The sequence below is a fragment of the Entelurus aequoreus genome, linkage group LG18 (genome assembly GCF_033978785.1).
Source record: "Entelurus aequoreus isolate RoL-2023_Sb linkage group LG18, RoL_Eaeq_v1.1, whole genome shotgun sequence".
Classification (NCBI taxonomy): Eukaryota; Metazoa; Chordata; class Actinopteri; order Syngnathiformes; family Syngnathidae; genus Entelurus; species Entelurus aequoreus.
In genome coordinates, this window is record NC_084748.1 from 19216844 (window position 1) to 19229754 (window position 12911).

Consider the following 12911-nt stretch of genomic DNA (forward strand, 5'->3'; position numbering starts at 1 on the left):
GTCATTTTATGTGTAACTTTGCTGCCTCTTGGTCAGGACTCCCTTGAAAAAGAGGTTTTTAATCTCAATGGGATGTTTTCCCTGATTACCGTATTTTTCGGACTATAAATCGCAGTTTTTTTCATAGTTTGGCCAGGGGTGCGACTTATACTCAGGAGCGACTTATGTGTGAAATTATTAACACATTACCGTAAAATATCAAATAATATTATTTAGCTCATTCACGTAGAGACTTAACGTATAAGATTTCATCGGATTTAGCGATTAGGAGTGACAGATTGTTTGGTAATCTGTTTTTCACCTGAAACCACACGTCATAGCATGTTCTATATGTTATAGTTATTTAAATGACTCTTACCATAATATGTTACGTTAACATACCAGGCACGTTCTCAGTTGGTTATTTATGCGTCATATAACATACACTTATTCAGCCTGTTGTTCACTATTCTTTATTTATTTCCTTTCAAATGTCTATTCTTGGTGTTGGGTTTTATCAAATACATTTCCCCAAAAAATGCGACTTATACTCCAGTGCGACTTATATATGTTTTTTTCCTTCTTTATTATGCATTTTCGGCAGGTGCGACTTATACTCCGGACCGACTTATACTCCAAAAAATACGGTAAATAAATTTAAAAAATTAAATAGGTGACTGAGCTGCCAACTTTTTTTTTTATCATAATATCTACTGTTATTTTTACAATGTACAATTTGACGGTAACTTGCTTGGTAATCATAAATCAAGCAGATGTTTAAGTATTTATTTTTATTTCAACAAAACATGTATGATAATATAATATTTGTTGCATTATCGGTAATATTAAAGTTGAAAAGAGATTGCATTAAGTCCATGTATTTTTGTCTGTAAAAATAGAAAATATCAAATACTTCATTGAGGCATTATATTCCCAGGCTTTCACAGGCCGCATAAAATGATGTGGCGGGCCACATCCGGCCCCCGGGCCTCGAGTTTGACACCTGTGTAATAAGGAATCAGTGAAGAAGGAACTAGTTGAATTATTGTAACTGAAATACACATCTATACTCTTGCCACCTGAAACCAGTTCCAATTCCCAGCGACATATTACTTTTGACAATAGGATTAGTATTTTTGGTAAAGGTCTGTGCACTAAAATAGCGTAAAGAGGCTGCTTACCTTGTAGAAAGCAGCACTAAATCCACTCTGAGACATCTCATCAGTCATGTCTTCCGCCCGAGCAACTCTGGTGTCTCCTTCCATGCTGAAGATGTGTTTTTGAAAGTTTTCCAGCAATCCTGTGAGTCCATCATACTGCTCAATCTTAAAGGCGAATTTGTCCTTGGGGTCTGAGGCAATAATCTTGAGTTTATCCAGGGCAACGTTTTTCACCTGAAACCACAACAACTCTTTCAAGAGATGCAAACCTGATGTTTCTTCACTTTGTGTATCACCTCTTACCCCAATGACAAACCGAATGATGCCTGTTTCATTGTAAGTGTTTATAATCCTCTTATCATCACTGTCACTGGGATCTCCGTCTGTGATCAGGACCAGAACTTTACTGGCATCGGAAGAGGCGCCTGCATGTTTGTTCTCAAAGAGGTTTTTCCTGGAGAAATTTAGGTAAAACATTTGTATTTGTGCTAAGAATTCCTAATTATTAAATAGTAATTATTACAATAAAAATACAAGATACATATTAAAACACTAGGATTTTAAAAAATCTAAGCCCAAATTTTATTTGCCAAACTGAAGTTCTTAAAGGCCTACTGAAACCCACTACTACCGACCACGCAGTCTGATAGTTTATATATCAATGATGAAATCTTAACATTGCAACTCATGCCAATACGGCCGGGTTAACTTATAAAGTGCAATTTTAAATTTCCCGCTAAACTTCCGGTTGAAAACGTCTATGTATGATGACGTATGCGCGTGACGTCAATCGTTGAAACGGAAGTATTCGGACACATTGTATCCAATACAAAAAGCTCGGTTTTCATCGCAAAATTCCACAGTATTCTGGACATCTGTGTTGGTGAATCTTTTGCAATTTGTTTAATGAACAAAGAAGACTGCAAAGAAGAAAGCTTTAGGTGGGATCGGTGTATCAGCAGCACAACCAGGAGGACTTTGACTTGGATAGCAGACGCGCTATCCGACGCTAGCCGCCGACCGCATCTATGATCGAGTGAAGTCCTTCGTCGCTCCATCGATCGCTGGAACGCAGGTGAGCACGGGTGTTGTTGAGCAGATGAGGGCTGGCTGGCGTAGGTGGACAGCTAATGTTTTTAGCATAACTCTGTGAGGTCCCGTTGCTAAGTTAGCTTCAATGGCGTCGTTAGCAACAGCATTGTTAAGCTTCGCCAGGCTGGAAAGCATTAACCGTGTAGTTACAGATCCATGGTTTAATAGTATTGTTGATTTTCTGACTATCCTTCCAGTCAGGGGTTTATTTCTTTTGTTTCTATCTGCGGTTAAGCCCGATGTTATCACGTTAGATCCGTAGCTAAAGTGCTTCGGCGATGTATTGTTGTGGAGATAAAAGTCACTGTGAATGTCCATTTCGCGTTCTCGACTCTCATTTTCAAGAGGATATAGTATCCGAGGTGGTTTAAAATACAAATCCGTCATCCACAACAGAAAAAGGAGAGAGTGTGGAATCCAATGAGCCCTTGTACCTAAGTTACGGTCAGAGCGAAAAAAGATACGTCCTGCACTGCACTCTAGTCCTTCACTCTCACGTTCCTCATCCACGGATCTTTCATCCTGGCTCAAATTAATGGGGTAATCGTCGCTTTCTCGGTCCGAATCGCTCTCGCTGCTGGTGTAAACAATGGGGAAATGTGAGGAGCCTTTCAACCTGTGACGTCACGCTACTTCCGGTACAGGCAAGGCTTTTTTTTATCAGCGACCAAAAGTTGCGAACTTTATCGTCGATGTTCTCTACTAAATCCTTTCAGCAAAAATATGGCAATATCGCGAAATGATCAAGTATGACACATAGAATGGATCTGCTATCCCCGTTTAAATAAAAAAAAATCATTTCAGTAGGCCTTTAAGGGTGTGACAATACGATTATTTCATATGGCGTCAAAACAGTGCCAAAATCTGCGTGCATAAAAGCGACTCTCTCCAAGCACAGACTCTGTTTGCTCACATGCGGCAGGGCCGGCCCGTGGCATAGGCCGTATAGGCAAATGCTAAGGGCGCCGTCCATCAGGGGGCGCCACGCCAGTGCCACAAATGTTGGAGAGAGAAAAAAAAAAGTTGGTACTATTATTTGTAAATACAAAAAATAATCCATGTTAATTAAAATGCAAAGTAAAGCCTATTTAATAGAAATATTATTTGTCACAGCATTGCTACTCCCCCCCCCCCCCCCCCCCCCCTCCACATGACAACACCCCTCCTTTCTGATTGGTCACTGTACAATCTCCTGGTCAGAGCCTATCTGAGAGAACTGTTATCGTCAAACTGTGCCCCTTTTAAAGGAGATTAGTTTTTCTACAAAATAACCCATTACGTCAGACCTCAGCAAAATACGGCTCGCGGGCCACATGCGGCCCATTAAGATTTTCAATCCGGCCCGCCGGACGTTCGACATAAATTTTTTAGACCTTTAACATCAAAACTGTAGCCTTCTCATTTCAATGCGTTTTCTTTATTTTCATGACTATTTACATTGTAAATTGTCACTGAAAGTCTCAAAACTATGACACCTGTGAAGTGAAAACCATTGAACCAAATAACCAAAATAACCACCAAAGGGTGGTTATTTTGAAGAAACTACAATATAAAATATGTTTTCAGTTATTTCACCTTTTTTTGTGTATATATATATATATATATATATATATATATATATATATATATATATATATATATATATATATATAAAATAATATATATATTTTTTTTAATTATTATTTCTTTAAATCTGTCCTTTCTAATCCATTTATATATATATATATATATATATATATATATATATATATATATATATATATATATATATATATATATATATATATATATATATATATATATATATATATAAAATAATATATATATATTTTTTAATTATTATTTCTTTAAATCTGTCCTTTCTAATCCATTTTATATATATATATATATATATATATATATATATATATATATATATATATATATATATATATATATATATATATATATATATATATATATATATATATATATATAAATTCAGAGCACGATGATGTCCCGTTATGGATGGGAAAATGCATTTTTAGACGATATGATTTGCCTGAGCGGCTAGAAGACACAGAGAGTAACAAGCGAGTAACAAGCGGTAGAAAATGGATTAGAAAGGACAGATTTAAAAATAATAATAATTAAAAAATATATACACTACCGTTCAAAAGTTTGGGGTCACCCAAACAATTTTGTGGAATAGCCTTCATTTCTAAGAACAAGAATAGACTGTCGAGTTTCAGATGAAAGTTCTCTTTTTCTGGCCATTTTGAGCGTTTAATTGACCCCACAAATGTGATGCTCCAGAAACTCAATCTGCTCAAAGGAAGGTCAGTTTTGTAGCTTCTGTAACGAGCTAAACTGTTTTCAGATGTGTGAACATGATTGCACAAGGGTTTTCTAATCATCAATTAGCCTTCTGAGCCAATGAGCAAACACATTGTATCATTAGAACACTGGAGTGATAGTTGCTGGAAATGGGCCTCTATACACCTATGTAGATATTGCACCAAAAGCCAGACATTTGCAGCTAGAATAGTCATTTACCACATTGGCAATGTATAGAGTGTATTTCTTTAAAGTTAAGACTAGTTTAAAGTTATCTTCATTGAAAAGTACAGTGCTTTTCCTTAAAAAATAAGGACATTTCAATGTGACCCCAAACTTTTGAACGGTAGTGTATATATTATTTTTTTAACTTGGGACGTCCCGCGAGCCGGATTTTGGACGCTGGCTGGCTGGCCGGAGCCGGACCCCTGGTGTACATGATTAATGCAATATTTATTGTGATTAATCACTTGAGTTAACTCTTTAATTTTGACAGCCTTCATTTTTTGGTTTGAATAGTGTAACTGTGAGCAAGTTGCTAAAATCCCCTTTAAATGACACAGTACACTAATATTTGGTTATTTTGTCTTACGATTCGAAAAATGTACAGACAACAGGTTCCCTCGAATTGGCTCAGACCAGGAGACAGTAGACATTTAAAGTGACCAACCAATGCTGGCCCCAAAGTGCCAAAAAGAAGGAACGCTGGGCGAATAGAGGGCCAGAGGAACAAAACGCGTGCGCAAACAGAGTCCACGCAAACGTGCAAAGAGGCCATGCACTGTTTTCGCCGCTCTTCTTAACAAGCGTCAGGTGCAGTTGATTATGTAAATTCAACAATGAGCCCCCACCAAAACTACAAATAGATTGTTGGGCTGTGGGAAATAGTGTAGTCGTTACAACTTACAAAACAAATTCCAGGGCTTGGTGGGTATTGGTAAGGCTCTCCATGTGCCGCTCCTCTTCAAGTTTTTGCCTAGCGCTGCCTTTGTTATAGTCCATGAAATCAAAGACGGTCCTGTAAGATGTGGCGAACTGAACGGCTGCAAACTGAAAAACACACACCATGAACACGTGCATGTCAAATAAACACTGTCAATCTCTCACATCCATGGGGCACTGACCTTGATTGATGTGTTTTTGAGGTTGTCCATTATGTCCTTAATAAAATCTTTATTTTTTGTAAACTCATCCTCAGTCATACTTCCGGATCCATCAAAAAGAAAGACCAGTTCTACCGTCTTCTTCCTGCATTCTAAAACAAGAATGTATTCATCGATGAAAATGATTACATTAGATGCAACATTTTTTAAAAGACGCACTTCATGGTAGGATTGGGTTGATACTGAAAACTGTACGAAACCAAGTAAATACAGGGCCAGTATTGCTTTTACCGAATAAGGGTTTGAGCTATGGCCACAACTTCCAGTAGGTGAAAAAAAGATTTATATTTGTGCTGAGCGCTCATCATGTAAGGATTTGTGTGTCACATGGACGTCCTCTACAGTCTGGATACTGGCGCTTACCCACACTACTCAGTAGAGGTGGGAATCTTTGGACACCTCACGATTCGATCTAATTCTGATTCTTGGGGGTGACGATTTAATTCAAAATCGATTCTCAATTCAACACAAGTCTGGACTCAATCCAATTCCTGCGATGTATTATTTGGTATAATAATGGAGTCAGCTCTTTAGCACCGACCGAGTGGCTCCCCGGACCTCTTTCAGAGATGTGTGAAAATGGAAAAAAATGAAGAAAAAATCAAAATCAAAATTTTGTGTTAATATATTGTTTGTAGGAGAACAAACATGACACAAACCTTCTTAATTGTTAGAAATATCACTCTTTATATTAAACATCCTTCACTGATGAGAGTATTTGGCAAGCGCCGTTTTGTCCTATAATTTCAGCGATCCTTGAACTCACCGTAGATTGTTTTACATGTACAAACCCCGTTTCCATATGAGTTGGGAAATTGTGTTAGGTGTAAATATAAACTGAATACAATGATTTGCAAATCCTTTTCAACCCATATTCAGTTGAATGCACTACAAAGACACGATATTTGATGTTCAAACTCATAAACTTTTTTTTTTTTTTTGCAAATAATAATTAACTTAGAATTTCATGGCTGCAACACGTGCCAAAGTAGTTGGGAAAGGGCATGTTCACCCCTGTGTTACATGGCCTTTCCTTTTAACAACACTCAGTAAACGTTTGGGAACTGAGGAGACACATTTTTTAGGCCTACTGAAATGAATTTTTTTTAGTTAAACGGGGATAGCAGATCCATATTATGTGTCATACTTGATCATTTTGCGATATTGCCATATTAGTAGAGAACATCGACAATAAAGTTCACAACTTTTGGTCGCTGATTAAAAAAGCCTTGCCTGTACCGGAAGTAGCGTGACGTCACAGGTTGAAGGGCTCCTCACATTTCCCCATTGTTTTCAATGCAGCGACAGCGAGTCGGACCGAGAAAGCGACGATTACCCCATTAATTTGAGCCAGGATGAAAGATTCGTGGATGAGGAACGATAGAGTGAAGGACTAGAGTGCAGTGTACATATCTTTTTTCGCTCTGACCGTAACTTAGGTACAAGCTGGCTCATTGGATTCCACACTCTCTCCTTTTTCTATTGTGGATCACGGATTTGTATTTTAAACCACCTCGGATACTATATCCTCTTGAAAATGAGAGTCGAGAACGCGAAATGGACATTCACAGTGACTTTTATCTCAACTACAATACATCGGCGAAGCACTTTAGCTACGGAGCTAACGTGATAGCATCGTGCTTAATTGCATATAGAAACAAAAGAAATAAACCCCTGACTGGAAGGATAGACAGAAAATCAACAATACTATTAAACCATGGATCTGTAACAACACAGTTAATGCTTTCCAGCCTGGCAAAGCTTAACAATGCTGTTGCTAAGACGCCATTGAAGCTAACTTAGCAACGGGACCTCACAGAGTTATGCTAAAAACATTAGCTATCCACCTACGCCAGCCAGCCCTCATCTGCTCATCAACACCCGTGCTCACCTGCGTTCCAGCGATCGACGGAAGGACGAAGGACTTCACCCGATCATCGATGCGGTCGGCGGCTAGTGGCGGCTAGCGGAGGCTAGTGGCGGCTAGCGGAGGCTAGCGGAGGCTAGCGCGTCTGCTATCCAAGTCAAAGTCCTCCTGGTTGTGTTGCTACAGCCAGCCGCTAATACACCGATCCAGCCTACAACTTTCTTCTTTGCAGTCTTCATTGTTCATTAAACAAATTGCAAAAGATTCACCAACACAGATGTCCAGAATACTGTGGAATTTTGAGATGAAAACAGAGTTTTTTGTATTGGATTCAATGGGTTCTGAATATTTCCGTTTAACTATTGACGTCACGCGCATACGTCATCATACATAGACGTTTTTCAACCGGAAGTTTAGCGGGAAATTTAAAATTGCACTTTATAAGTTAACCCGGCCGTACTGGCATGTGTTGCAATGTTAAGATTTCATCATTGATATATAAACTATCAGACTGCGTGGTCGGTAGTAGTGGGTTTCAGTAGGCCTTTAAAAAGTTAAAATTTGAGGCCTGTAAGGGGACAGTCTTGCGTCATAACACAAAACTGTGAACGAAGCAAAAAACTAAACATTTATCTAACATCCGCACCAGCAATAGTCATCGCCCAGACTTCTATTTAACACTGTTAACTCTGTCATTAACCCTACCACTGCTGTTTTAATTATGCATCTGAGCACACATGTGATGCATTTTAACAGTTCTTCATTAACAAGGTCCAGGCAATCCATCCCAAAGGTTCCAATTACTGCCCTGCGTGGTCATCCTGTACAGCACATTTTTTTAGAACTTTGAATCAATTTCCATTTCCCATCTTAAAAAAATCAGCTCAGCAATTAAACCCTTCCAGCCGTCCTTTAGACATTATACCTGCCAGCAGAATAACTAAGGAGGTTATGGACATCGTTGGTCCCAGCCGTGTTCTCCTTATTAACAGTTGCTTTAGGCTGGTTATTCTCCCCACTGCCTTAAAGCGAAATGTAGTCAGACCACTCCTTAAAAAGCATAACCCAGACCCATCCATTCATCCCATATTTCATCCAATATCATATGTCCCTTTGCTGTCCAAGATCATGGAATAACTTGCAATTTCTGTCCCTCAATGATATTGCTGACAAGTTTCAATTAGGATTTAGGACTCGCCACATTACAGAATCAACATGACTAAAAGTTCAAAAAGACATTCTTATGGCCATTGACACAAAAAAAAACGCCGTTGTGCTTGTTATTTCGGATCTCACAGATGCTTTTGACACCGTGAACCATGTAGTCCTCATCTCCCGCCGGGAATACTGTGTTGGCCTGCGTGGATCTGTGCTAAGATGATGTTCCTCATATCTCATCAAAAAGGTCCTTTTCAGTAATGATTCATGATATTTCCTCTACAAATGCATCACTTTTTTCTGGCATACCCCAGAGTTCTATTCTAATTTCATTTTATATGCTCCCATTAGGTCAGTGGTTCTTAACCTTGTTGGAGGTACCGAACCCCACCAGTTTCATATGCGCATTCACCGAACCCTTCTTTAGTGAAAAAAATAATAATAATAATTTTTCAAATTCAAGACAAAGTTATATGTTTTTTTACTGGTGCACAAAATGTACCGTGCATGAACATCACCTTGTTCAAAGAACAAAACCAACACAGTGCATGAACTCACAACAAAATACACACCTGCAAATCAGTGTGACTTCTGCTGTTGCCTTTGAGAGACCCGTTCAGATATGCGTGGCTTCACATTGGCAAGTGTCACTCTCATGTCATTTTCACAGCAAAGTCTGTTCTTTTTCTTCGTTTTTATGTCCAGCATCCTCGAAAAGGATTGCTCGCAAACATATGTTGTAACAAATGGTATAAAAAAATTCCAGGGCTTAACTAATAACTGGATACTGTACCAAAACGTTGAGAGCGTTGTTGTTCTGAAGAGTGTCTGTTGAACTTGGCTCTGCTGAATTTCAATGATTTCGTCGAGGTATTCATCATTGACATTTGCTGTCTCAACAGCAAACGTGAACGGCTGTCTCACCCATGCTGGAGATGACTCTCTTGTAGGGAAATATCCGTCAAGAGACTATGCAAGCTCATCTAAGTGCGTGGCAATTGTTTGCTTTAGTTCCATGGGTACAGAAATGTCTCCGATTCCAGACACATCTTGTCGCTCACATGTTGCTCCACTGAATGCTGAAGGAGTTTTGGCGTTTGCTCACGCATATGGAAAATTAGAGGGAACATTGTTTGGGGGTATTCATAATACGGCGATAGGGAGAAGTTTTATTTACACGATGAGTCGGGTGTGTCTTGACCTCTGCGGTGGAGGCTCCGCCGAATCCCTGAGGCTGACTCACCGAACCCCTAGGGTTCGATCGAACCCAGGTTAAGAACCACTGTATTAGGTTCAATCATATTAAAATACAATGTTAACTTCCACTTTTATGCTGATGATGTACAGCTCTATTTTCCCGTTATGCTAAGTGACAGAAATGCACTGGAATCCCTCCATAGCTGTCTCAATGACATTAAACTATGGCTGTCGCAGGACTTTCTGCATTAAAATGAGAGCAAAACAGACTAAGTTGTTTTTAGCCCTGATGCACCTCATAGTGCACCCAGTTTTAGCACCCCCCCCCACCCCCCACCCCCCCCCCCCTCGCTCCTGCTGTGAAGAATCTGGGTGTGATATTTGACAGCAACCTTGAATTTGACAAACAAATAAACTTTGTGGTTAGAGCAGGTTTTTCCAGCTGAGGCTTTTGACAAAGGTGAAGCCTTTTCTGCACAGGGCAGACCTTAAAAACGCCATTCATGCTTTCATCAGCTCAAGACTGGACTGCTGCAATGCCCTCTATAATGGACTAAACCAGTCACTGCCCCACAAGCTCCATCCATCCATCCATTCGTTACCCCAGTTCTCTTTAGAATACATTTTAAAATCCTTCTTTTTGTTTTTAAGGTCAGCAATGGTCCAGCCCCAGCATACTTGGCTGATATTTTAACTGTTCACCACCCACCCAGAAATATGTGCTCATCTTTGCACACATCTTTGAAAGTACCAAGGACTAGAACTAAAAAATGGGGTGATGGTTCTTCTGCCGCATCTGCACCGAGGTTATGGAACTCACTCCCTCATGAGTTGCAAGCTATTGTGAAGCTAAAAGATTTTACAAAACCCAAAACCAGTGAAGTTGGCACGTTGTGTAAATCGTAAATAAAAACTGAATACAATGATTTGCAAATCCTTTTCAACTTGTATTCAATTGAATACACTGCAAAGACAAGTAAGTTACCCATGCCTTGGGCACTAATATACCCCTTATACCATCACAGATGCTGGCTTTTTGAACTTTGCGCCTGTAACAGTCCGAATGGTTCTTTTCCTTTTTGGTCCGTAGGACTTGACGTCCACAGTTTCCAAAAACAATTTGGAAATGTGGACTCGTCAGACCACAGAACACTTTTCAACTTTGCATCAGTCCATCTTGGACTTTCTGGGGTGTTGTTGATAAATGGCTTTCGTTTTGCATAGTAGAATTTTAACTTGCACTTACAGATGTAGCGACAAACTGTAGTTACTGACAGTGGCTTTCTGAAGTGTTCCTGAGCCCATGTGGTGATATCCTTTACACACTTTTTGATGCAGTACCGCCTGAGGGATTGAAGGTCACGGGCATTCCATGTTACGTGCAGTGATTTCTCCAGATTCTCTGAACCTTTTGATGATATTACGGACCGTAGATGGTGAAATCCCTAAATTCCTTGCAATAGCTCGTTGAGAAATGTTGTTCTTAAACCGTTCGACAATTTGCTCACGCATTTGTTCACAAAGTGGTGACCCTCGCCCCATCCTTGTTTGTGAATGACTGAGCATTTCACGGAAGCTGCTTTTATACCCAATCATGGCACCCACCTGTTCCCAATTAGCCTGTTCACCTGTGGGATGTTCCAAATAAGCGTTTGATGAGCATTACTCAACTTTTCTCAGTCTTTTTTGCCACTTGCGCCAGCTTTTTTGAAACATTTTGCAGGCATCCAATTCCAAATGAGCTAATATTTGCAAACACATTACCGTAATTTCCGGACTACAAGCCGCTACTTTTTCCCCTTGTTCTGGTCCCTGCGGCTTATACAAGGGTGCGGCTTATTTACGGCCTGTTCTTCTCCGACACCGACGAAGAGGATTTCGGTGGTTTTAGTACGCAGGAGGAAGACGATGACACAATGATTAAAGACTGACTTTTCATATACCGGTAGGCTGGTTATTTTGATAACGTACAGGCGAGCACTTTGTATTACTTTGCACCATTGTATTATTTGTACTCTGCACGAATGCTGTTCGCCATGTCAAAGATGTGAAAGTTTGATTGAATGATTGAAAGATTTATTGTTAATAAATGGGACGCTTTGCGTTCCCAAACAGTCATCTCTGTCCCGAAAATCCCCTCCGTGGTAGCAGGAACCCCTATATACTACGGTAATTACACATCAAAACCCTGCAGCTTATAGTCAGGTGCGGCTTATATATGGAGCAATCTGTATTTCCCCCTAAATTTAGCTGGTGCGGCTTATAGTCAGGTGCGGCTTATAGTCCGGAAATTACGGTAAGTATCTTGTCTTTGCAGTGCATTCAATTGAATATAGGTTAAAAAGGTTTTGCTAATCATTGTATTCTGTTTCTATTTACGACTTACACAACGTGCCAACTTCCCTTGTTTTGGGTTTTGTAAATCTCAACTAAAACATACCTGGTTGAACTGTTTTTTAATAACTGCCATAGGTTTTTTAACTGTTTCAATATGTTTTACTTGCTTTTAACTTATTTGTCCTATAAAGCACTTTGTGCACCATTGTGATGTTGTAAAGTGCTATGCAAATAAACCTTGATTGATTGATTGACAACAGTTTTATGTTACTTAGCCATAAGGGGTTTGTCTGACTTGCAATTAATTTAATTGTACCTCCAGTAAGTCCAATACACAATCATGCGGGGTGGAGCCAATTCAATTCAAATTCTTCAAGTGCATTGAATTGAAGTTCCAAATTTGTGATTTTGCACAAGCCTGCTCTGGATACTATTATACTTGAACTGATCTGATCACTCCCTGGACAAGATGATCTAAGTTAAAAATATTGCTTTAAACATCTTTTACCTTGGAAAATCGGTTTGATATAGGAGACCTCCTGAAGATCCTGTGTCACCTTGTAGCACACACCGTTCAGGTAGGAGTTGTCGTAACATTCATGAGCTATATAAGGGCTGCAAACCTTAATGAAAACAAGCAAT

The 12911-nt window shown here is 39.4% G+C and overlaps 1 protein-coding gene across 2 annotated transcripts in view; it reads right to left on the reverse strand.

Annotated features, from left to right (window-relative positions):
- The window catches only part of zmp:0000001082 (integrin alpha-D), a 108221-nt gene that overhangs the window by 78624 nt on the left and 16686 nt on the right, over positions 1-12911 (reverse strand). For both annotated transcript variants that reach the window (XM_062026719.1, XM_062026720.1), the window contains 5 exons: positions 12778-12892; positions 5672-5802; positions 5455-5597; positions 1443-1593; positions 1161-1373 (listed from right to left, as the gene is read on the reverse strand). In XM_062026719.1, coding sequence (XP_061882703.1) covers positions 1161-1373; positions 1443-1593; positions 5455-5597; positions 5672-5802; positions 12778-12892 — 753 coding nt within the window. The remainder of the gene's footprint in view (positions 1-1160; positions 1374-1442; positions 1594-5454; positions 5598-5671; positions 5803-12777; positions 12893-12911) is intronic.